The following is a 25,593-nucleotide window of genomic DNA, read 5'->3' on the forward strand; positions in this document are numbered from 1 at the left end:
AGAAGGAGGGATGGATAGTGTCAGTTTGAGTGAAGGGACTTACTTTAATGCCTGAGGAAACCAGACATTGAAGGTCTTAAAACAAAGACAGGTATGTTATAGGATGATTCTTGTTCAGGTACAGGTTGGATCAAATGACCTCTGAGAGCCGTTCCAACTGTATAATTTTTGTAAAATCCAGACTTAAAATATTTTTTGAGAAAAAAAAAACTTTAGGAAAAGAAGATTGTTAACTCCTCAAATCAAGAAAATGAACTGTTTGGAGAAGGTCACACAAAGAAATCTAAAAGAAACCTACACTGCATCAGAAGATCCAGAATGAACTTTGGGATGTATTGAGTGAACTTAAGGGGGTTGAACATATTTATTCTGAATGTAAACTCTTAGGCCAAAGGGGATTACTCCCTACTTGGCTTTTTGACAATGTGCCTACCAATCATTGGTTTTGCTCTCTCTTTCTCTTATCTCCAACTGTTGTAGTTTCTTCTTAGAAAGTGCAACATTGTATGCACCTTTAGTTAGATGATCTTTAGAGGTATAAGCTAGTTATATTAAATGATTCATTGGGAAGATTAGATTGTGAAGATAGGATTAACTTTCCCCTTGTGTATTTTTAGATAATCAAATCAAGAACTTAAAGTACCCCTACTTACCAGTGTAAGTAGGCCTCTACCCCTCCCTCAACCCCCCCCTTGGGCAGGGCTATGCAAATTGAAAGACTGCCTTTGGTTTCTGTGAGGAGGGAGGAGTGAAAGGAAGTGACAGGAAGTGATATGGAAAAAGGGGGTCTAAAAAGAGACCAACATGGTCTGGGAAATTCATTCTTTTCCTAGCATTTAGAGAGATTGACTCTGGGCATTCCTTTCCTGGCTTCTGGAGAGATTCGTTGCAGAGATTTCTGCTTTAGCTTTGGAGAAAGCTGTGTTGGTGGAAACTTGCCTGAAGACACCACTGAGACTTCTGGCTTGGAGAGATTCCTGCCTTGGTGGCTCTTTGAGGAGACCCTCTCTACTTGTTGGTACTTTGGTGGGACACTCCCTTCAGCATGAGTTCTGGTGAGATTCTTGGTAGTCTTAACCTCATGTGCACTGAAGGTTCTTGATAGATTCTTCAGAGTCTCCTGGCTCTTCAGATTTTAGCTTCCTAATTAGGACTTTGGATTCTGTAGAGATTCACTTTCAGATTTGAATTTGCCGTCTGGAGACATTATGATTAAACTTAGGGAATTTGTAGCTAGGCAGTACTTTCTATCTCTTTATTTACATTTTCCCACTTTTGCTCTTTCTACCTCTTTACAAATAAAGTTGCTAAAAGTCATTTTGACTTAAGCTGTAATATTTTTAAATTGGCGACCATAATATTTCTTTAGTACTTTCATATTAGCATAATAACTTAAATTTAAATTCTTACACAACTCTGATATTTGCCATACTGTCAATCAGAGTGTTAGCTAGCTATCCTAGTGATAGGGGCAGACAGTAGGCAGTGAGGGGTAGTAATAGGAACAAGACCTTCATACTCTAAAATCTTGTATTTCTTGCCAGTTAGCATTGGTTAAATATTGACTACAAAACCTGTAGTTTCAGCATTAGTCAAGCATGAATTGCAGTTTGATCAGTTACCCATTATGTGTATTGGATCTGGAATATTATATACTAGGGATTAGCTTTGTGCCTAATCTGTTTTATTAATTACTCATATTGTTCAATATTTACTTTAGTTCACAGCCATAAGATATAATTACCTATAGTGGTTCTCTGATGCAATGCATCCCCCCTTCCCATATTCTCATTCCAGAAGGGTAGTGAGATCTCTTCCACATTCACAAATGATGACAAGGTGGAAAATGGGGAACAAGGGACCTGCACACTGAGGACTCTGGCATTCCAGAAGGATTCCCCAAACTTGCACATGCTCCTTACTCTCTATACATGTCAAACCCCAAAACACACATCTACCTGAATTTGGCCATGCTCATTTTCCAGGGTTTTGAGGAGGGGTGAAGATTTCTCTGGAATGGATGATTATCCCCCAGACCCTAATGAATATGATAACCCTGATCCACAGAGTGTGGAAGCTGCTACCCTACAAATGGGGCTACTACTCCACACATGAAGCTACCACTCTATAACTAGGACTACTGCTCTATTACCTATTGGGTTAGAGCTGCTACTCCATCAGTCCAGGGCTTGGGAGCTGCTATTTGACTCTTGGAACTGCTATTTCCTATCTGGAGAGCAGCTATTCCTTTAGCTCCAGAGAGGCTACTATAATAATTAAAATGGGTTTGACAAATATAAGAATTTAAAAATTGTTGTGGTCACTGTTTATAAAAATTAACTTTTTCCCATTTGAATAAGTATTTAGTCAATTTAGAACATTATTCCTTGGTTACAATAATCACATTATTTCCCTCCCTCCCCTCCACCCACTCTTCCTGCAGTCAACGTGCAATTTCATTGGGTATTACTTGTGTCCTTGATCAGAACCTATTTCTATGTTGTTTACACCAAGATGTTCATTTAGAGTCTACAACCCCAACAATATGCCTTCAACCCATGTGATCAAGCAGTTGTTTTTCTTCTGTGTTTCTTTTCCCACAGTTCTTCCTCTGGATGTGGATAGTGTTCTTTCTCATTTGTCCCTCTGAATAGTTCTGGATCATTGCATTGCTACTAGTAGAGAAGTACATTACATTCGATTGTGCCACAGTGTATCAGTCTCTGTGTACAATGTTTCCCTGGTTCTGTTCTTCTCACTCTGGAGGTTGTTCCAGTCCCTAATAATTAAATCTTAAGTCATGAGGCTATTAGTAGCTTTAGTAGCTTTATTACAGCAAGGTAGAGATAATAAAGGGGGAAATGTAGGAAGGAGGTAGAAAATTTTGCTTAGCTAAATACCATAAGTCCGAATCTGAGTGCTTCCAGACCAAAGAGAGTGTCTCACCAAAGACAGGAGAAGAGCTGAAGAGCCAGTGTCTCTGGCCAGAGTCTCCTCAACCCAAGCAAGTCACCAAAGCCAAACTCCTCAAGTCACCAACACTGAATCCAAGACAGAATTGAATGCCTAATGAAGCTGCGCTGCACTAGACAGAGCCACCTAAAGACCCTGAGGGTCCCAGAGGCTCCTGCTTATCTGCAGTTTTCTACACCCATCAGTTCTCCCCATCACATTTCAGGAATCAATCAAAGTTTCTTAATTTGCCTGGCACTGCTGAGGGGACAGTGCCTGGGATCTACCTTCAGTCCTCTGAAGGTGTGAATTTTTATCAAAAGGATCCTTGAGTTCCTGACTAATTAAGTTAAAAGGGTGGAGCACTCCAAGTACTTGATTGACTAAGTTAAAGATTAAAAAAAAATCCCTTTCATACTACTCTACTAGCACTTGGATTTATCCATCACACCATATTCTCTCTGGAACAATATGAGCTCAATTTTTTTGTGAGTTCAGCAGGTCATAAATAACATAAACCAGGAAGTTGCCTAGGAGATTAGGGATTTTATTTATTTATTTATTTTTTAAAATCCTTACCTTCCTCTTGGAGTCACTACTGTGTATTGGCTCCAAGGCAGAAGAGTGGTAAGGGCTAGGCAATGGGGGTCAAGTGACTTGCCCAGGGTCACACAGCTGGGAAGTGTCTGAGGTCAGATTTGAACCCAGGACCTCCTGTCTCTAGGCCTGGCTCTCAATCCATTGAGTCACCCAGCTGTCCGCTGAGATTTGGGATTTTAGAAAAAGCTGACCAGACATGGCATGAAAATTAAAGAAAAGGAATCATTTTGAAGTCATTCTTATAGATCATCTTCTACCAAGGCTGGTGGACATTGAGACATTCCCTTCATTTTTCTTCTAGTCACATTTCTGACTTTCTGGACTTGGTAACCTTGCTTCCATACTGGGGACTTTGAGGGCAGAGACAGTTTTTGTTTTCTTTGTATTTGTATTCCCAGTCCTTAGCACACTGCTTGGCATATAGTAAATACTTACATTTTCCTTCCTTCAGGGGAAGGAAAGAACATGAATCATGTAACCATGGAAAAATATTCTCAATTAATTAATTAAATAAACTTAAGTAAAAAAAAAACTTCCTCCTTTTCTCTCTCCCTCTCTCCTTCCCTTCCCTTCCTTCCTTCCTTTCTTCTTTCCTTTCTTTTCCCCTTCCTCCTTCCCTCCCTCCTTCCCTCTCTCTCTTCCTCTGATTCATACTGATAGACACTACAGATAATAATGTAGTATCATTTTGCCAGTCCTTTGAGGCTTTTCACCTTCTGTACTGGGAATTGGTTACAGGATACAGAGGACTCACTGGTCCAATGAGAGAGACAATATTGCCCCAAACCATTGAAATACAGTGGCTTCAGTGTTCATCCATGGATAAGCCCTTAACAAATCTTTTACTGTCCCCCTAGATTAAATACCATATTGATTTAGCAGCATAAGAAAGAAAGAACAGCCTTTCTCCTCTGGTCCTTTGATGGTTGGTAGCAGTTTTTTCCCCACCCTTTCTCCCTCTTCCCTCTTCCCGCTGCCTGTAAATATTCACTTACACATATAGGAATAGTTCTTTCTCTGGCAGCTGAGTGGTATGAATGTGGCTGGGATAGTTCTTGGGATGTTGGATCTAGGTAAGCCACACCAGGTACAGAACTAGATCCTGAGGTACCAATTCACTAACTGTGCATGAACAGATAGTGCCAGTCTGCTCTTTCCCAACTGCTATTCCTCCTAGTTGCCTTCCAAAGTTCCTGTCTAGGGTTACAGATATTCTGATAATAATTCATCATACACTTGGCTCATGTGCCTCACTGAATTGCCCTATTTTGCCTCCCAAGTAATTTGCCAAATAAGCACTGAAATGAAATTGTATTTATTACATTGGAAAACAAAAAATTTAACACCTAGAACCAACACATTTGAGCACACACATTCAGACTCTCCACTCTCTTCTGTGCCAAGCCTCTGTGTTCCCAAAGTGGGAACATTATGAACCCCAATATCTTGGAAGATACATGCCTTTAAGTGGCCCCCAGTAGCAAAATCAGGGAGCAGGAAATCATCTTACCACCTCCAACTTCTCTTATCCTTTTGTATGACTTATGATGATCTCCTTATAACTGGAAATCAAAGTGAGCCTGTCATTTGATACTTCTATAAGCTGAATTCTTGGGAGCATTTCCCTACCTCAGAGGGCCTGGGTACTCAGAAGTAGGCATCTTGGTGTAGCAACTTTGAACCAAGGAAGTCCAAATTCGTAAGAGCAATGCTGAGAGAAATTCTGAGGCAGAAACCCAGAAAAAGACAGACACAGAAACAAAGAGAGCTAGAGAGAAAATGAGACATACACACATGTCCATAGAAAGAGATAGGGATAGTGACAGTGAATGAGAAAAAAAGACAAAGATAACAAGGAGAGAGAAGCAAAGCACTGCAATTTTTAAAATTATTATTAACCCTGCTGATTATGCCAGCCAACCTCTGACAATTGTCTTTAATGGCGACCTCAAATCTATTCTACTTCATACTTTCATCTTTGGCACCGAAGATATGGAAAATTAGACATCATGGCAGGAAGTATTACAAAAGTAAATGCCCCTTTCCATTGCATCTTCTCAGCAATGGGCCATTTGTCTACTTCCTAAGGATCTAAGTTCTCAAAGGCTATTCGTTATTTTTCTGTGTATGTGGTGCTGAATGTTTCATCCATGGCAACCAGTGAGAAAATTTAAAAAATGCAAAAATAGTTGTCAATCCTGTACAGCCCTTTATTTCAGCAGTGATCACTGAAGAGTTGCAGAAAAATTCAAGAATGACATTAAGACTAATATAATTTTTAAAACATTTAAAAAACATGAATCTTAGTTATTGGCCATCCAAGTGAGAGATCTTAATATTTGGACATGTTACTGGAGGAACTGAGTCATATGAATTTTTTTAAAATCATTTTTCCTGATTACATAAAAAAACTTTTAACATTCATTTAAAAAAAATCTAAATTCCAAATTCTTTCTTCCTTTCATCTCCCTCTGTCCTCTCTGAGATGGTAAACAATATGATATAGATTTTATATGTGTGATCATGTAAAACATTTTTCCATATTAGCCATTTTGTAGAAGAGATCTCAAACAAAAAAAGAGAAGTAAAATATATACATTTTAGTCTGCATTCAGACTCTATCAGTTCTTTCTCTGGCAGCAGATGGCATTTTTCATCATTAATTAGTCTTTGGGATTATCTTGGATCATTGTATTGCTGAGAATAGCTAGGTCTTTCACAGTTTGAACCATTTCAATCTTGACACTATCAACATAAATGAAATCAGAAAACAAAAAAAAAGTCATAGATAAATAAATAGATAGGCTGATCCATGGTATTTGGAGAAATGAATATAGGGTTTAGTTTTTATCATGGGTCCAAAAGCAATAAGAAATATTATTTCATGGGACATTTGGATCACCTTGGGTTGTAGTGTTTATTGTAGTTATTTGCAAAAAGGCCACATAAAGAGAATTATGGGGGCAGGTAGATGGCTCAGTGGATTGAGAGCCAGGCCTGGAGATGAGAGGTTGTGAGTTCAAATGTGAACTCAGATACTTCCTAGCTGTGTGACCCTGGGCAAGTCACTTAACTCCCTTTGCCTAGCCCTTACCATTCTTTTGCCTTGAAACCAACACATAGTATATTCTAAGATGGAAGGTGAGGGTTTTTATAGTAAAGTAAAATAAAATGAAGCAACATTTAAAAAAAAGTATTATGCATCAATATCTACCACAGAAGATGAAATAGAGAAATGTTATGAATAACTGAATAAGACATTCCAAATGAAATGGACATAGAGTGAGACTTGATGCATCCAATACCAAGATAGGAATAGATAAGAATGTTGGAAAATGTTGGAAAACACGGTTCAGGAGCTCAGGAGTAGTAATGAGTGAGTTCAAAAATTTATAGACTACATAGAAACCTCACAAAGACTATTCCTTTTCAAAAGAGAATTGGGAGGTGGTGGATATAGCATTCTTTAACAATAACTAAATAACATCAGCAAACATGATATTAATTCTATTTTAACAGACAGGAAATGGCTCATTACTGAGGTGGGAGTAACTTCTGAGTCAGCTGTCTGTGAGTAAAAGGCTAAATTGAGCAAAGATAAAAAGCTAAAAGGAATAATTCAAAATAAAAAAAGATATAGTGTTAAAATAACATCATCCTGACTAATTTTGGTGTTACTGATTGATGAAAACAATAGGCCAGAGATAGGACAGTCACACATACTAGGATAACTTCATACAGAAATTAAACAAATTTATCATTTGAAAATAAATGCTATAACAAAGAGATCAAAGAAATCTAAAGAAAATCTTATTCAGCAAACACAACTTAATTGCCAAGTGGAGAGAAATAACAGCTAAGGACATTGGTAGTTTAGAATAGAAGCTCACCTGTAAGATCCAGGAATTGATGAAGGAATGAAGGGACAATCCAGTTTAAAGAGTCAGCCAACAAGTGTTTACTAAGCACGTTCCTAGCTTTTCAGTCTTCTTATAACATTACTTCCCTTTCATGTACTACTTCATAATCATCAGCACTGACTTTCTTGCTACTCCTCATCTAGGACATCTGCCTGACTTCCAAGTCTGGACTATTCTCCTTCCTTATCTCTGGCTCTTTAATTTTGCTGGCTTCCTTCAAGACTCAACTCTAACCCCACCTTTTGCAGGAGACCATTCCTGGGTCTCTTTCATCTCCTTCTCTTTGAGATTCTCCCCTATTAGAATGTGAACTGTGGTTTTTGCCTTTCTTTGTATGCCCAATACCAAGCACAGTGTTTGGCACAAAGTAAATTTGGACCATCATTTCATGGAGTACCCAGATCATCCATGCTTCCCATCTCCTCTTTGACTCTATCCCTTAATGCCCAGCTCCTTTTTATATATTGCCATCCTCCATTAGAATGTAAGCTCCTTGAAGGCAGGCACTTTCTTTCTGCATTTATTCATATTCTCAATGCTTAGTACAGTGTCTGGTATATGGTAAACCCTTGATATATTATCTATCTAATAAATTAACATATATGCTTTTTGATTGACTGACACCTATCTTGTGGTAAGCATAGAACTAGCTAGATGCTGGGGATACAAAGACAAAAATAAAACAATTGTTGCTTTCAAGAGGTTTACATTCTATTGATTGAGACAATATAACTGTAAGTATGTAGCAGTGGTTATTAGTATTTGCTGCATGAGCAAATACATGATGACAAAAAAGTAGTATGAATTCAGTAACACTTTTGAATGAAATTGTATTTATTTATTACAATTATTTCTACCTAACATTTGGAAGATAGGAATATATATACATAAAAAATATATTTGTGAGGGCTAGCTAAGTGATGAAGTGGATAGAGCGCTGGGCTTGGAGTCAAGAAAACTCATCTTCCTGAGTTCAAATCTGACCTCAGACACTTACTAGCTGTGTGACTCTGGGCAAGTCACTTAATCCTGTTTGCCTCAGTTTCCTCATCTGTAAAATGAGCTGGAGAAGGAAATGACAAACCAATTGAGGATCTTTGCCAAGAAAAGCCCAAATGGGATCACAAAGAGTCAGAAATAACTGAAACAAATGAACAACAGAACAATATACATATGAGACCAAAATTAGAATGCTTGGCAGGAATATGGATTTGTAGATCCATTATACCTCTGTGACCTCCCTGGAGTGAGAACTTCTCCCAGCCTCAGTTTTCTGTGAATAAAGGTAATAGCACCTACTTCACAGGGTTATTATGAAGTCAAAATGAGATATTTATAAGGCATTTATCATAATGCCTGGCACATGGTAGGTACTTGATAATACTGTACCTCTTTTCTCCCTTCCCTCCTTTCCTGTCAATCTTAGTTTTTATCTTTAAAACCCTTCTTGCTTCTGACCTTTCCTCTCTATTCAACACAATTATTATCTTTTTTTTTAAACCCTTACTTTCTGTCTAGAATCAATACTGTATTTTAGTTCCAAGGCAGAAGAGCATTAAGGGCTAGTCAATGGGGGTTAAGTGACTTGCCCAGGGTCACACAGCTAGGAAGTGTCTGAGGCCAGATTTGAACCCATGACCCACTATCTCTAGGTCTGTCTCTCAATTCACTGAACTACCCAGCTGCCCCCCAAACAATTATTATCTTAGTTGAGACCCTCATTACTTCTCTTCTTGATTATTTTAATAATCTCCTCCCAGATTTCCAATTCATTTCTCTAGTTTATCCTTAATAGTTGTCTTTAAGTGCACATCTAACAATGTGATTTCCTTTTCAATCAACTTCAGTAACTTCCTATTGCCACTAGGATAAAAAAAACAAACAAAAAACTGTTGTTTAGTTAAAAAAGAACCCACACAAAAAAACCCCTTTACCTTCTCTCTTAGAATCAATACTAGGTATTGGTTCCAAGGCAGAAGAGAGATAAGGTCTAGACAAATGGGGTTAAGTGACTTGCCCAGGGTCACACAGCTAAGAAGTATATAAATTCAAATTCGAACCCAGGACCTCCTGTCTCCAGGTCTGACTCTGTATTGACTGAACCACCTAGGTGTCCCATTTAGTTTTCGAAGCCTTTTGCAATGTGGCCCAAACATCTTCCCAGCCTCATTGGACACTACTCCTTCTCCCAACTCTATCATCCAAACTGTTCTCTGTTCTTCATATACAATACCCCAATACCCCCAAAATGCCTTTGCATTAATTGTTACACATGTCTTATTATATCCCACCCCCCTTCCCTATGCCTCCTCGAATCAATTCCTTTACGCCAGAGCTCCATAGCAATTATATAGCATTTTAAGGTCTATAGAGCACTTAACATAAGTTAACTCATTTGACCCTCATGACAACTGTCTGAGTAAGTAATATTCGCATTTCACAGATGAGGAAGTAGAGCTTAGAAGAGTTAAAAGACCTTCCCAGAGTCAAACAGTTAGTGACTAATTCAGGATTTGAACTCAGGTCTTCTTGACACCAAATCGAATACTCTGGCTGCATTGATGCGTTTAGCTGCTTAAACCTTATTGTCCACATGAAGGTTATCCTGATCTCCCAAATTGCTAGTTCCTTCACACCCAAACTCCCCTGTTTTTAATTACTCTTCATATTTATATTTTATGCCATATTGTATTAATATTTATGCCACATATACTTCTATGGGCTGTTCCAAAAGTCTTGGGGCAGTTAGGCTTTTGGAATACTTTGTATATGTACTAGTTGTCTCCTTGATCAGAATGTAATCTCTTTATGAGTAGGGATTGTTATATTCCTTGTACTTATTTTCCTATTGTACTTATCTTTGTACTTATTTCCTAGGACAGTGCCCAGCACTAATGCTTATTTAATTGACTGATAATCTAGTCCAACCCCCTCATTTTCCATATGTGAAACCTGAGCCTCAGAAAAATTAAATGGTTTGCCTACTGTCACAGAAGCAGAACCAAACTTTGCAGACTCCAAGCATTCTTTCCACTTCAAAGGAGTGCTATAACAACCCTCAAAATTGATTCTATCTTGAGTTTCCCTAATGGAAGTATAATGCCATGAGAAGAGAGGTCATGGTCAAATTAGTTTGGTCTTGTCAAGATGTATCTTAAATATTATGACCACTCATTGGTGCCATATTTTAGAAGGGACATTGCCAAAATGGTCAGGAGATTCAAAGGAGGTCAAATTAACATGGTGAAGTAATTATAATCCATACTGTGTAATGATCAGGTGAAGGAAGAAGTAGGGATTTTCAGCCTAGAGAAGATTCAATATGGTGGCATCAGTTATGTTAATAGGCTTTGAGTTGTTATGTGGGAGGGAGATTAGATTTGTTCTATTTGGCCTCAAAGGGAAGAACCAGGACCAATGAACAGAAGTTTTAGGTAGCTATTGATTCAATTTAAGAAAAAAACTTCACAACTAGTAGGATGCCACAAAACACAATGGGCTGCCTTTGGAAATAGTTAAGCCAAAAAGCATTTTTTAATGCATTTACTATATGCCAGGCTAAGCTTTAGGGACCAACAAAGAAAGGCAAAAACAATCCCTTCTCTCAAGGACTTCATTAATCTACATACTGAAGCTTCCTCTTACCAAAATATCTTCAATTAAGAGGTTAGATGAACATTTGTGTCAGGTATATTATGGAAGGGATCCATATTTTGGATAGGTGGATGAAATGACCTCTGAGATTCCTTTTATCTCTGTGATTATATACTTCCTATGATATTAGTGGGTAAGACCAGGAGAGGTTAAAAACAAAAACAAAAAAACAAGGGGAGATCCCCCAGGAGTGGGGAATCTCAAACAAATTGCATCTTTCCAGTTCAGCAGGGACAGACCCCAAAGCAGACTTCAATAGTGATTTCAAGATTTTAATTTGATCCCTTGTGTCAATTCAAGCCCCACCCTGGGGTTTCTCAAGTCTTTCCATCATTCTCTCAGTCTCTTTCTATTGCTCAGGGTTGCTCCAAATATTAATGCACTTGGTCTTTACTCTGCAGTGTTGAGAGGTACTCTCTACTAGATTCAGGCAGCTCATATTGTTCCCTGTCTTTTTATTCCATATCTTATAGTCCAGCTTTCCATTTACCAGTGACCCCAGAAGGTGATGGGTACAGAATTTGAGCTTTTCCCTGGCACCATAGTATAACTCTACTTTTTTGTCCTTCAACTTCTCATTATTTTCCTGATCTCTGCCTGTCAACACCTGGGTTATGGTGGCTGCCTTGGCCAAGACCTCATTTGGATGGTAGCCAACCTTAGGCTCCAGTGCCCAGAAGACCCCTTTCTCCCTTGGAATATAGGCCTTTTGGAGAGAAACATTATTTAAAATCTGTAAACCACTGTAGACAATTGCAGGTGGATTGTTGGGTATCTCCATTGTGACTGTCTTGTACTCTAGTCTGTTGGACCTGTCCTTACTGAAGAAGCTCATTTGATGGAAGAAGAAGGGGCTGAATTGGATGGAATTGTTCTGGGCCAGCAGCTTTTGAAAGTGATAGAGAAACACTTCAGGGGATGCTTCCCTGGAGAGGAAGAAGAATTGAACCAACCAGGGGAAGTCACTAGAGTCCAAGAATTTGCCAGCAAAACCCCATATTGAGAATTCCATTAGCACCCAGTCATCTTTCTCCCAGGTCACTACCTTTCTCCATATGCAGGTGATAGAGGTGGGCAAACAGTGGACATTATCTTCCATCATCAGGAAATAGACAGAGAAGTTGTCAGCAAAGTTCATGAATAAAACATGGGTCACATTCTGATTCAATTGGACCATACTGGGGTAGGCCTCACTGAAGCTGGGTTTCAGAGCTGTCACAGGAGGATAGACAGTAGAAAAGAAATGGATTACCAGCAACTGCCCTTTCAGTATTTGTGGACTGAAGATCTTGACAATGTCAGTATCAAGGATGGTTAAGCAGACCAGCACTAGGATACTCTTCTGCTTATCACTGGAGGAAGCTTGGAACAGTGACTTCAAGATTCTCATGAGGTAGTTGCCCTGGGAATGCCGCATAAACAGACCCATATTCAGTAGCTCTGAGAAGGAAGCACCAATAGTAGAATTAGAAGCAGAAGGAGATGAAAAAAGGATTTTTGTATGGGTAGGGTTTGAGATACTCCCTGGGAACTTCAACTTTGCTCCCTTAACTCTTCTCTCTTTCCACTTTCATGATTTCTTTCACCCTTCCCTGGGGGAATGAACCAGATCAGGTAATGGCACCTACTTAGAGGTTTATATTAAATATCCATTTTTTTGCTCCTCATGGAGGAGGGTGGTGAGAGTATGTATCTGGGACCCCAGAGTGGGAAGATTCTGATTGGAAATGTGAGAGTGCACGAGAGATAAGGCTTGCTTACTTTAAAATGTTCCTAGGAATAGCCCTGGCCCAGCTTCTCAGCATTATCCTTGATGCCACAGGGGATGGATGACATCTTTCATTTTGCATCATTTTTATCTTGTATGCATAATTATTTGTCACTCCACTAGGAGGTATGCTTCTTGAAAGAAGGGGACATATTTTGGCCTTTCTTCATATCCTCAGAACTTTTTTTTAATTGAAAATTTTTATTCAATTAATTAATTTAGAATATTTTTACATGGTTACATGGTTTATGTTCTTCCCACCTCCCCACCCCCAGCTGATGCACAATTCCACTGGGTTTTACGTGTGTCATTGATTAAGACCTATTTCCATATAACTGATAATTGCACTAGGATGAGTGTTTAGGGTTTATATCCCTAATCATATCCCCATCAACCCATGTGATCAAGCAGTTGTTTTTCTTCTGTGTTTCTACTCCCACAGTTCTTTCTCTGGATGTGGATATTGTTCTTTCTCATAGATCCCTCAGAATTGTCCTGGATCATTGCATTGCTGCTAGTAGAGAAGTCCATTACATTCAATTGTACCACAGTGTATCAGTCTCTGTGTACAATGTTCTCCTGGTTCTGCTCCTTTCACTCTGCCTCAATTCCTAGAGGTCTTTCCAGTTCACATGGAATTCCTCCAGTTCATTATTCTTTTGAGCACAATAGTATTCCATCATCAACAGATACCACAATTTGTTCAGCCATTCTCCAAATGAAGGGCATCCCTTCATTTTCCAATTTTTTGCTACCACAAAGAGCACAGCCATAAATATTTTTATACAATTCTTTTTCCTTATGATCTCTTTGGGGTATAAACCAAGCAGTGGTATGACTGGATAAAAGAGCACATATCCTCAGAACTTTGTACAGGCTAGGGTCTTTTTTTTTTTTAAACCCTTGATGTAGCAGTCCACCCCTAGCTATGGGCAAGGGGAACAGTTGGTATGTAAGAGAGCATGCTCAGTATTGCACATGGCTGGGAAAGCCTCTGACCCTTGACCCCAGCTTCCCCCAGGTTAGGCGGGAACACAGGTTTCTTTGTGCTCACCTGGTTAAGAGAAACCACACCTATACCTAGTCATCAACCAATGAGAATCATCCCTATGTACTGTGTATATTTGCATATCAAAGATTATATTTAGCCCAGCAAGCTCTGCCTCTCTCTCTCTCTCTCTTTCAGGCTAGCTGATGGCTGTCCTGGCAGGAGCTTGGCCTCTGGCCAAGCTCCATCTTTAAACCTTCTCTATCTCTTTTTCATCTCTCTGACCTGTGTGGTATTAAATTTGGATCTCTGGACTGGTAAAAGCCTTCGGAAGGGTCCTTTGATCAGAGCTTAGCTGTGGCTCATGGAAAATTAATAAAGACTCATTCCTGCCACCTCATATCTCTAATTTGACTCCGTCATCCCCCTCATGGTATCTAAAACTTCTATCCTGTCTCTATCTTCCTACCTTAAAGCTTCTCTCCCCTCTGAGGAAGCTTTACTTACCTTCCATCTTAGAATCAATACTATGTATTGGTTCCAAGGCAAAAGAGTGGTAAGGGCTAGGCAATGGGGGTTTAAGTGACTTGCCCAGGGTCACACAGGTAAGAAGTGTCTGAGGCCAGATTTGAACCTAGGACCTCCCGTCTCTAGGCCTGGCTCTCAATCCACTGAGCTACCCAGCTGCCCCCAACCCCTTCAGGCTAGGGTCTTTTTAAAAGGCTTATTGATAGCTGTGTGATCCTGGGCAAATCACTTAACCCCAATTACCTGTTCCTTACTGCTCTTTTGCCTTAGAATTTATACTTATTATTGATTTTTAAGATAGAAGGCAAGAGTTTTTAAAAACTGCTTGTTCAGTAGCTAACTGATATAAAAGGATAAAGGAACTTTATAGATGATTCATAGAGTCCTATAAGGACCTCAAAGTTCTGAGATCCTAGTAGGCTATGAGAAACACCCACCTACTCCATGAACCCATTCCTTCTCTTAAAACAAAAGCAAAACTTTTATTAGTATCTTTCATATATCATCTACATTTTCCAATGTAACCCTACCAGAGAGACTTTGCCCTTAGAACAAAGAATAGAAAGAAGGAAGAAAAACAGTTCAGTAAAACTAATGGATATATGGGAAAGGTCTGACTTGATATGCAGGATTATTCATACATATTCCCTACCCTGTTCTCCACCTCTTCCAAGAAGAGAATGTTTTAGTCTTGTTTATTCCATTTCCTTTTCCAAGTTCTTCTGCCATAGTTCTTCCTTTCCCTCTTCCCTCCCATCTCCTTCCTCAAAATCCTGCTAAGAATGTGCTTGTTAGGGGCAGCTGGGTAGTACAGTGGACAAACCACTAGGCATGGAGTCAGGAGAACATGATACAAAAGATGATAAAAGTTTTCTTTTTTCTTTTCCTTCTTTCCTTCCTTTCTTCTTTCTTTCTTTGAATTGGTCAGGATCTCAGACACTTCTCTGCTTTGTGACCCTGGGCAAGTCACTTAACCCTGATTACCTAGTCTTTGCCTCTCTTCTGTCTTAGAATAGATTCCAAGACAGAAATTAAAAAAAAAAAAGTAAAAGGAATGTACTAGGCATAGAACTGAACAGATAACAGGTGTGATTTGGTGGGAGATAGAAGATGGGGGATGGTTGGGCTCGATGTTACTTGTTTTGGTGCAATCTAAGTTTGGGGTGAATAATGGACCTAGCATTCCAGGGTTCTACATTCAAAATTTCATAGGCAATAGCTGTCTTCCAATGTGTTTTTCTTTCTTTTTTTTTCTTTTTTGCCTCATTCCACCTCTACTCCCCACTCCTCCCATCCTTCTTTCTTTTCTCCTTCCTACTCACAGTCTTCCTGTCAGCTATTCTACTCTTTACCTTCCTCAGGTTTTACTTTCTATGGCTTCCTAAGCTGCAGTGTGGATAAAGTGCAGTCCCTGGAATCAGAAAACATCAGCTAGAATTCTGCCTCAGACACTTGTATGGTCCTGAGTAAGTCACTTTTCCCTCTCTCAAGCTCAGGTTATTAATCTGTTAAATGAGAGGGTTGGGCTTGATAACCTCTATGACCTCCCCCTTCCCCCCATTCCCTATATACCTCTAGGATCCCATATCTTCCCAGGTCTCTTTGATATAACTTACTGTTCTTTATGAGCAGAATTCCAGCCTTTTGATAGGAAGCATTACTAAGCTTGAAAGGGTTCTGTATTTCTTTAAAGGGTTTCAGGTGACTCTTGCTCACAGATGTGATCTGTTCCTGAGCAATCATCCAAGTCAAGAGCTTCTTTTCCTCCTGGAGATGGGACTAGCTTTAGCCTTTCAAGAAACCCTACTCAAAGCCTCTAGGGCTGTGGTCTCCAAAGGTGGGGAAGGTGACCCAACCCCAGTAGGGCTGTACAACCAACTAGTATGCCACTTCTTAGTGCTCTCAGGCTTTTGGGCAAGTCTCCAACATAGCTACACCTACCCTTCCCCCCCCAATGCCCCCTCCCTCTATTGTTCAAGCTTCCAAACTTTTCTGTTCTAGAGGCAATTATTATTACTTATCTAGATACCCATAGCAGCAATGGCACAAGTGCCATTGGGAAAATTCTAACCTTGCCCCACACTTATCAACTGCCTTTTTCCCATCTCCTCATCTCCCCCTTCCTCACCACCCCCACTATTTCTGAATGCCATGATGGTGAACCTATGGTACATGTGCCAAAAAGGGCACCCAGAACCCTCTCTGTGGGCACGCCTGTCATCACTTGCCAGAGTTCTTTCCTAGAAAGCCAGAGGGACTTGGGGTGGAGCTGTTCCCCTCCCCCATGAAGGCCTGAGGGCACTCCTCACTTCTCCCATCCTTCTGCCCAGCAGGCCAATGGGAGTACTTCTTCCCTCCCCTGTCTGGAGTGGTAAGGTGCTGGGGTGGGAGAGGCCTGAAGGGGGCTCACCTGCGGTGTGAAGGCACTGTGCAGACAGTATCTTGTTGAGTCTGTGATTAAGGGGACTCTCTTGGTGGAGTTGGAGAGGAGCTAGAGGGAAGCATAGATCACAGTGTGGAATATACATACATATGTATGTATGTATGTATGTGTGCATCCAGATCTAATCTCTCCACTGCAATCCAGACATTTCAAACTGGACATCCCATAGCCATCTTAAATGCAGCATGTCCAAAAACAGAATTCTTACTTTTCTTCCCAAACTTCCCCGTCTTTCAGGCTTCTCTATTACTGTTGAAGGTAAACCACTGTTCTTCCATTGACCAAGATTCACAACCTCCATGTCATCCTCAACACCTTTTTCTAGTATCCCATATATCTCACCAGTTACCAAACCTTCCTCACAATATCTTGTGTACATTCTCCTTTCCATTCATCCAGCCACCACCCTAGTTCAGTCCCACATTGTCCTGGATGATTACAATAATCTTATTTGTTCTTCCTCTTTTGAATATCCCCCATTTCAAATGATCCTCTAGATAGCTACCAAAGAGATTTTCCTGAAGTATGTATCTGACCCTATCATGCCCCTCTACTCTAAACTCCTGTACCAGTTACCTTGAAGAAAACAAATAGGCTTTGGAAATTCTTCAAGCTGTCAAGTCCCTTAGAGTCTCTTGGAGACTCTCTTTTGACTTTCTTCATATCTCATATTTTCATATCACTTCTTCAGGGTCAGGCTTGAACAGCCTCCACAGCTTTAAGGATGCTGATTCTCCTAGAATGCTCCTACCCTACCTCAATTAACTTTGTTCCAATTCTACCAGGGTCCATTTCAACTCTTCCCTCTTTCCTTTATGATATTGGCTGGCTCTCACCTCTCAGGGTAGTTGTGAGGATCAAATGATATCATATTTTAAAGCCCTTAGTACAGTGTCTGGAACATGGTAGGCACTAAAGTAAATGCTTGTTTCCTTCCTTCATTAAATGCCTAGCCTTCTATTCTGAAGTGTTATATTCAGACTCTATTACATTACACAAAATAGAACTTGATAGGTGCTGTCTTGCATTGCCTCCTATTCATTTTCTCTTCACTGTTGACTCTCTTACTCACCAGGATCTGGTTTTCATCAGTTTCTGTGGTAGTTCCCAGGCTGAAGAAGCACCCCAGGAAAATGAAGGCAAGAAAGGCCAGGGCAGAACATTGAGTGGAATAATGCATGGCCCCCCAGGTGGGATTCAACTCTGAAAAGGAAACTAAGTAGGATCTGAGAGTCAGAATGTATAATCTGGGAAGTTTCTATTTCTATTTCTATAGAAATTTGGAGCATCTTTCCATCTCCTTTGGAAGTTCTTCCCCCCCCCCCCTTATACCTGTTCATTTGATTTCCCAAACCTTTAGCTCTTTCCTATCTAAAAAGATCATATACAGAACAGACACCTCTTTACCATCTAGGTGGAAGAGATCTATTACATGTGGCTATGTCCTCTTCTGTCCACAGGGACATCTCCCAGTCCCTCAGAGCCTTTTGGGTCATTCATCATATGCATCTGGAAGTCAAATATCAATGAAAATCAGGCAGGCAAAATCAGGTGACAAAAAAGTCAAAAGGGAGTGAGGAGGAGAGAGAAACAAGACCATTCTGGGAATAGAGTAATGCATTAGAAAGGGTACAATTCCAGAGAGAAACAGGGAATAAGGGGGACGAAACAAGTTAGACCAAAGGTCAATTTCCTCTTCCAGTCTGACCATCAAGCTGATATTTATAATTGGGTTAGAGTAATGTGCATTCTTCTAATTCCTTACCTGTTGTCTGTCCAATTGTGGATGGACCTCACCTTCACCTCTTGGCTAGGATTCACTTGGAAGAGAATTAGAACAGAGTTATCCAGGCATGAGGTAAGGATGCAATCCTTTGTGGCCTGGGTATAAAGCTATCTTACCTTTCTCTATTCAGCTCTTATTCTTTAAGTACAACAACCCACAGATCTTTCTCTTTTTTGGCATCTACTTCCCTCTCTCTTAAGGCTGAGTAGTAAGTGTTCATGAATGGACTGAAAAGAAGTAAATAGGGAATCCCAGCCAGTTCAAGCACTTTCGGATTGGCAGGGGCATTGTACCCCCAGAAACTCAGGCAAACTATTAGCAGGGAAATTCCTTGGCTCCCTTAAGCCCTTGTGACTCCCAACCCAAAACATCTGACCTTGAGGATTACTCTCCTTTGATTGTCTCATTGATTGGAGATGGACAAAGAGACACACCTCATCTGCCCTCCAAACTTTGAGGTCCACCCCGAACCCATGCCTTCGGGCAAACCTCCTCCCCACAATCCCTTGCTTGAATCACATCCTCACTGTTGTAAAGAGTATAAAACCCTCAGAATTGATGTCCTCCCATGCTGTTCCACCTAGGAGGCAGGCTTCCACCTATGCTGCCCTCTTGGCTAGATTCAACATTGCCTTACAAATTAATACATTTTTCTTTTTTACTTTTAATCTAAGTTTTGGAGTCTTGCATCCTTGCAAAAGGTATCCTTCCCAAACTCCAGGGGTTCACCTCTAGCATCCCACAACAGAACCACAGCAGATGGTAAGTTCATCTAGTCAACCTATTGCCTCTTAAGTGCAGGGTATTTCAGAGAGCCCAGAGTTTACCCAAAGATCCAAGGGAAGAAACTTCAAAACCCCTGTAGGTGGGACCAGACCAGGACCAGGGGACAGAACCTGATGGGACCAGAATTTGTATCATCTGATTTCCAGAGTAACCAAATAAATTTGTTATGGCCCCTCCCAGGTGACACAGTACCCTAACAACCATTGTTCCCACTGAATAGGGACCAGGCCCCCCCCCCCAACCTCAGGGGTCTGAGACAAGGGGGAGTATATGGACATCAGAAGATCATTGATTTAAAGCTGGAAAGGATCTCAAAGACCATTTAATCCAATCCCAGTGTTTCATAGCTAAGGAAAATGAAGTCCAGAGGAACTTAACTGACTTGCCCTGAGGGAGGCCTGAGAAGGAAACTGCCTGGCCTTGGAAGTTCAGAACCATAAATATGCCAAGATCCCAGCAGCAGTAGGTACCAGATAAGAACTTAGAGGCCAGGCAGACCCCAGTAACATAAAAATGTCAAGGTTCCAAGAATAGTATGTAACAGATAAGGGCTGAAAGGAGCCATACATTCCGGCAAAGTTCCAACAATGGTATGTAACAGATAAAGGACTGGAAGGGGGGGCCATACATACTGGAGGGTATTTAAGGCCTAGCCTTCAGAAGGGAACTCTTTGGCTGAGTTTCCACTGGTGCGCGCCAGTTCAATAAACGACCCTTTTGCTCAATTGCATTGTCTATGGGTCTTCCTTGGTGGTGGGCGAAAACCTGGACCCTAACAGCCCATGGCCACTACAATCTTTTTTCCAAATAATTTTAAACAATTTATTTCATTCCATCAGCATTTAAAGCTATATAATCAATTTAAAGCTATTATAATCAATAACCCCATAGAGTACAGATTTTAAAACAAATTTATGATTTAAACATTATATCCAACACAGTTTTATCAAATTCATGCCAAACATTAATTCTATCCATAGTATAAATTGGTAAACTGAGATAAATTTTCATAACATGGCTAAAAAAATTCTGTCATAAGTATTTGTTCCAATCACATTGAAAACTTTATAAAGAATTACCTAGTATGAGACTTTTACATCCAATTAATAAAATAAGACAAATATACAATGTCTATTATATCCCATGTTCTGTATTAATTCATAATCACCAAAGTAGTGATCAAATGTAAATTATCTCGGTTAGCCTACTTCTTCTTTTTTTTTAACATTATTTTATTTGGTCATTTCCAAACATTATTCATTGGAAACAAAGATCATTTTCTTTTCTTCCCTCCTCCCCCCCTTCCACCACCTCTCCCATAGCCGGCATGTGATTCCACTGGGTATCACATGTGTTCTTGATTCGAACCCATTTCCATGTTGTTGGTATTTGCACTAGAGTGTTCATTTAGAGTCTCTCTTCAGTCATATCCCCATCCACCCCTGTAGTCAAGCAGTTGCTTTTCCTCGGTGTTTTTACTCCCACAGTTTATCCTCTGCTTGTGGATAGTATTTTTTAGATCCCTGAAGATTGTTCAGGGACATTGCATTGCCACTAATGGAGAAGTCCATCACCTTCGATTGTACCACAGTGTATCAGTCTCTGTGTACAATGTTTTCAGGTTCTGCTCCTTTCGCTCTGCATCACTTCCTGGAGGTTGTTCCAGTCTTCCATGGAATTCCTCCACTTTATTATTCCTTTTAGCACAATAGTATTCCATCACCAACATATACCACAATTTGTTCAGCCATTCCCCAATTGAAGGGCATCCCTTCATTTTCCAATTTTTGGCCACCACAAAGAGTGCTGCCATGAATATTCTTATACAAGTCTTTTTCCTTATTATCTCTTTGGGGTACAAACCCAGCAGTGCTATGGCTGGATCAAAGGGCAGACAGTCTTTTATTGCCCTTTGGGCATAGTTCCAAATTGCCATGGCCACTATAATTAAGAAATGCCAAAGGCAGGATTTGGTACTGGACCTAGAGCCCATACTCTTTCTAATATTCCAATGGTTCCACTGTACTAGTCAACTTCATTGGTCTCCATCATGAGACAAAAGAAAGGTTACATATACCTTTCTCACTTTTATTCTGACTGGCAACGTTAGGGTAGTAGTAAGTTCTCTTATCTCACTTTTCTCCATGGGGTGGCTGAGAACCTCATGCAGACAGGAGTCCAGGCCAGTCCTAAATTTTGGATCAATCTAAAGATTCCTGGGAGAACCCATGAAATTCACCCATGGAAAACCACTCCAAATCAGGAGTAGGATGTGCCTGGGTAAGTGAGGCTTTGGCCAGCATAGGAAGAACCAGGGAAGAGCAGCTTCTAAATTTCCTACCTGTCAGAGGAAGCTCTGGATAAAAGAGGCAGGCAAAATCTCTTCCTTTGCTCACTACTCTGTTGTCAATTATTTTGTTAAATATTGTTTTAGGAGATTGGAAAATACCAAGAAAGGTTTTTCTAAATCAGGAAGTTTTACATATAAATACTCCTATCAGACTTAAAAACAAAAACAAAAATAAAAAACCCTTACCTTCTGTCTTAGAATCATTCAATTCCTAGGCAAAAGAGTAAGAGCTAGGCAACTGGGGTTGAGTTGACTTATCCAGGGTCACACAGCTAGGAATTATCTAAAGTCAGATTTGAACTCTTGTCTCCAGATCTGGCTCTCTATCCACTGAGCCACCTAGCTGCCCCATCAGACTTTTATTAGCTGTGTGACCTAAGGCAAATCAATAAACCTGAGGTTAACTTCAATCTCTTTTCTGTAAAACGGGGTTAATGATATCTATTAGTATAGGGGATAGATATTGAGACTCAAATGAGAAAATGAATGTAAAGCATTTTGCAAATCTCAAGATGTATACACACACACACACGCTAGTTATTATTGTGGTGGCAGTAGTTATTTTTAGCCTTAGTCACCAGGCCTCCTATTTGGTGATAACTTTATTAATGTCCTGAGACTTTTGCTACAACCCTGCCAAAGCAGCATATAGACTAATCCAGGAGTGTGCTGGTAAATGTTTCACAAGAGGGAAGGGGATATATTTGACATGGGTGTTGTACCCCCAGAAACTCAGGCAAACTATTATCAGGGAAACTCCCTTGCTCCCTTACATCCTCATGACTCTGAGCCTAAAAACATCCAATCACCTCTCTAGGGTCCTGAGATCATTGTCCTCCTTTGATGGATCCTATCAGGCTACATCTCAAATATCTGTTTGTTCCCTAAAACTAAGGAATCTTTATGCCTCCAGGCAGACCCCAGTCAGATGACCATCCCACCCCACCAAATGCCTGAGGGTTTACCACTCTAGAGTCATGTCCACACCATGACATAACATCTGTTGTAAAGAGTATAAAAGCCCCAGAATTGATGTCGTCTGGAGAACAGCCTTTCCATCCATGCTGTCCTCATGGGGGGAACAGCCTTTCCATTCATGTTGTCCTCCCAAGGAACTGCTTCCCATCTTGGTGTTCCACCTTGCTATCCTCCTGGCCATTCCTGGAGATTACTTCCAAAATTAATAAATTTCTCTTTTTGTTTTTAAGCTAAGTTTTGGAGTCTTGCATTCTTGCAAAAGGTATCCTTCCCAAACCCCAGGGGGTGCACATCTGCACCCCATAACATATTCAGATTATATGTCCAAATAATTTTTAATAATGGTTTTCTTCCTCCCATCCCTTCTTTCTCCCCAAGATGGCAGGTAACATATGGGTTGTACATGTGTTATCATACAATACGTATTTCCATGTTCATCAAGTTGTAAAAGAAGATACATATTAATAACAGTAGAGAAAAATTCATGGAGGAAATAAAGTGAAGAATGGTATGCTTCACTTTGTGCTCAGACTCCATCAATTCCTTCTATTATTGTGGATAACCTTTTCCTCATGAGTCCCTTAGAGTAGCATTGCTGATAATAGGTTGTTCACAATTAAGCATGGTACTTTGTTACTGTGCTCTTCTGGTTCTGTCTACTTCACTTTGCATCACTTCATGTAAGTCTGTGTGTGTGTGTGTGTGTGTGTGTGTGTGTGTGTGTGTGTGTGTGAGGGAGATCATCTTGTTTGTCATTTCTTATGGCACAACAGTTTTCCGATTCTTTGCCACCACAAAAAGGAGCTGCTGGAAGTGTCCTTGTAAAAGGATGTCCTTTCCCCCTATTTTTGATCTCTTTGGGATACAGATCTGGTAGTGGTATTGCTGGATCAAAGGTTATGCATAGGGGCAGCTAGGGGGCTCATTGGATAGAGAGCCAGTTGTGTGATTCTTCTTGACCTCATTTGGGATTTTCTTGGCAAAGATATCGGAGTGGTTTGCCATTTTATTCTCCAGCTTGTTTTACAAATGAGAAACTGAAGCAAACAGGAATAAGTGAAATGGCCAGAATCATGCAGCTAGGGAATGTCGGAGACTGGATTTAATTTAATGAAATTGAATCTTCCTGATTCCAAGCCCAGTTCTCTTTTCACTGCACTACCCAGAAATAGGTAGACCTGAGTTCAATTCAGCCTCAGATATTTACTAGCTCTGTGATCCTGGACAAGTGATTTAACCTCTGTTTGCCTCAGTTTCCTCATTTCTCCCTAGCAGGATTATTGTGAGGATCAAATGAGATACTATTTGTAAAGTACTCTATAAATGCTTGCTGTTATACTACATAACATTTCAACAACTTGTAATTCAATTAGTTTTTGAAGTAAATGAACCAGGTATTTAACAACTCAACAGAAAGCCACATAGCTGAACTCATCTGTGCCTTAACAGCCCAGGATATTTAAGCATTTAATATTCAAAGGTCACCTGCACTATAAAATGTGATGCGGTATTCTTTACTCATGAATCGTTTTACAGTAAAATAATCTAATAATCTCAGTAGCTGAAACGCAGCATTTCATCATAATTAGGTTATTGAGTAAATGGAAAATTAGAGAATTTGAGCTGGGAATGCCAACTCTTACTTCAGTGGACCTGCTTGGGCCCTTGCCTTTGGATAGCCTGAGGCACAATGGTTAACAAACAGAATTTTGTACACTAATGACCTTTTTTCTTTTTTTCCAAAACATACTAAAGGTTAAAGTTATACAAAATTATAACTAGGCTTTCACTGTTATTTAACAAATTAATTAATCTAAAGTAAATCTAAAAATAGAATTCTAAGATATTGAGGTAGAAAGCATTGCCTTTGTTTAAAAAAAAAGCTGGACTTGACCAAATGACTTGACCATCAGTCCTAATCTGATCTTTTATTTTTTTTGAAAATTTTATTTAATTAGTTAATTTAGAATAGTTTTCCATGTTTACAAGAATCATGTTCTTTCCCTCCCCTCCCTCACACTGTCCTGTAGCCAAAGGGCGATTGATTCTATTGGGTTTTACATGTGTTGTTCTAATCAGATATTTTAAAAGAATATGAAAAGTTTGATAATTTGGTTGTGGTTTGAATTATGACCAAAACACTGAAAACATAATCATATTAATTTAAACATAAGCCTATCTAATAATTAGGAGTAGCTAAGTGCTCAGTGGACAGAAGAATCCTAAGCTGGAGTCAGGAAGACATGGGTTCATATCTGGCCTCATATGCTTGCTAGCTGTGTGACCTTAGACAAGTCACTTAACCCTGTTTGCCTCAGTTTCTTCATCTATAAGATGATCTGGAGAAGGAAATGACAAACTACTCTAGTATCTGCCAAGAAAACCCTAAGAGGGATCATGAAGAGTCAGATATGAAGTAAATGACTAAACAAAAACAACCTAAAACCTAATTCAAAATAGTAATTCATGAAAAAAAGTTCTCTGATAGATTAAATTAATTTAAATAGGTGGTACAAGAAAAGGGAAGAAATTCTTATTGCAAGTGTTAACTTGAAATCTGCAGGACACCAATTCTGCTCCTGTCCCCTGAGAACTCACCCCAAGGGAAGTCCCAGACTCACCCCTTTCAGAATGAACAATAGACCTTAAAGTACTTGATGGTCCCAGCTTAGGTGGGATCAATCATTTTAAAATTATTAATTTAATAATCATAATCAACAAATATACTCTAATATACAAAAAACAGCAAAATAATCTATGTGAAACAGTGAACTTCTGCTGTATGTTTAAAAAGTATATTTTAGGGGCAACTAGATGGCTCAAGTAGATAGAGAGCCAGG

The 25,593-nt window shown here is 39.8% G+C and overlaps 1 protein-coding gene across 4 annotated transcripts; it reads right to left on the reverse strand.

Moving 5' to 3' along the window:
* Positions 1 to 11,382: 11,382 nt before the first annotated feature.
* Positions 11,383 to 19,579, reverse strand: LOC103102801 (alpha-1,3-mannosyl-glycoprotein 4-beta-N-acetylglucosaminyltransferase C-like). Of its 4 annotated transcripts, XM_016430077.2 has the most exons (8): positions 19,467 to 19,548; positions 18,756 to 18,866; positions 18,619 to 18,673; positions 18,261 to 18,362; positions 17,926 to 18,068; positions 16,821 to 16,901; positions 16,027 to 16,177; positions 11,383 to 12,566 (listed from the first exon to the last, which is right to left on the reverse strand). In XM_016430077.2, the coding sequence occupies exons 5-8, from the start codon at positions 18,031 to 18,033 to the stop codon at positions 11,476 to 11,478; spliced, it is 1,431 nt and encodes a 476-aa protein (XP_016285563.1). In that variant the 5' UTR covers positions 18,034 to 18,068; positions 18,261 to 18,362; positions 18,619 to 18,673; positions 18,756 to 18,866; positions 19,467 to 19,548; the 3' UTR covers positions 11,383 to 11,475. The 4 variants fall into 4 exon arrangements, with proteins under 4 accessions (XP_016285563.1, XP_056671717.1, XP_016285562.1 ...); XM_056815739.1 differs by lacking the exon at positions 18,756 to 18,866 and having other exon boundaries at positions 17,926 to 18,056; positions 19,467 to 19,579; XM_016430076.2 differs by lacking the exon at positions 18,756 to 18,866 and having other exon boundaries at positions 19,467 to 19,579.
* Positions 19,580 to 25,593: the final 6,014 nt, after the last annotated feature.

This window comes from Monodelphis domestica, chromosome 2 (genome assembly GCF_027887165.1).
Source record: "Monodelphis domestica isolate mMonDom1 chromosome 2, mMonDom1.pri, whole genome shotgun sequence".
Taxonomy (NCBI): Eukaryota; Metazoa; Chordata; class Mammalia; order Didelphimorphia; family Didelphidae; genus Monodelphis; species Monodelphis domestica.

What these genes read in the sequence shown, in the direction of transcription:
- LOC103102801 (XM_056815739.1), bottom strand. Translation starts at nt 18,033, where the DNA reads ATGCATTATTCCACTCAATGTTCTGCCCTGGCCTTTCTTGCCTTCATT. An exon ending in ACAGTGCCTTCACACCGCAG is followed by an intron (nt 16,178 to 16,820) that starts GTGAGCCCCCTT and finishes TCCCATCTCCAG; the next exon opens with GAGGAAAAGAAGCTCTTGAC. An exon ending in AATTCTGCTCATAAAGAACA is followed by an intron (nt 12,567 to 16,026) that starts GTAAGTTATATC and finishes CTTCCTTCTCAG; the next exon opens with AGCTACTGAATATGGGTCTG.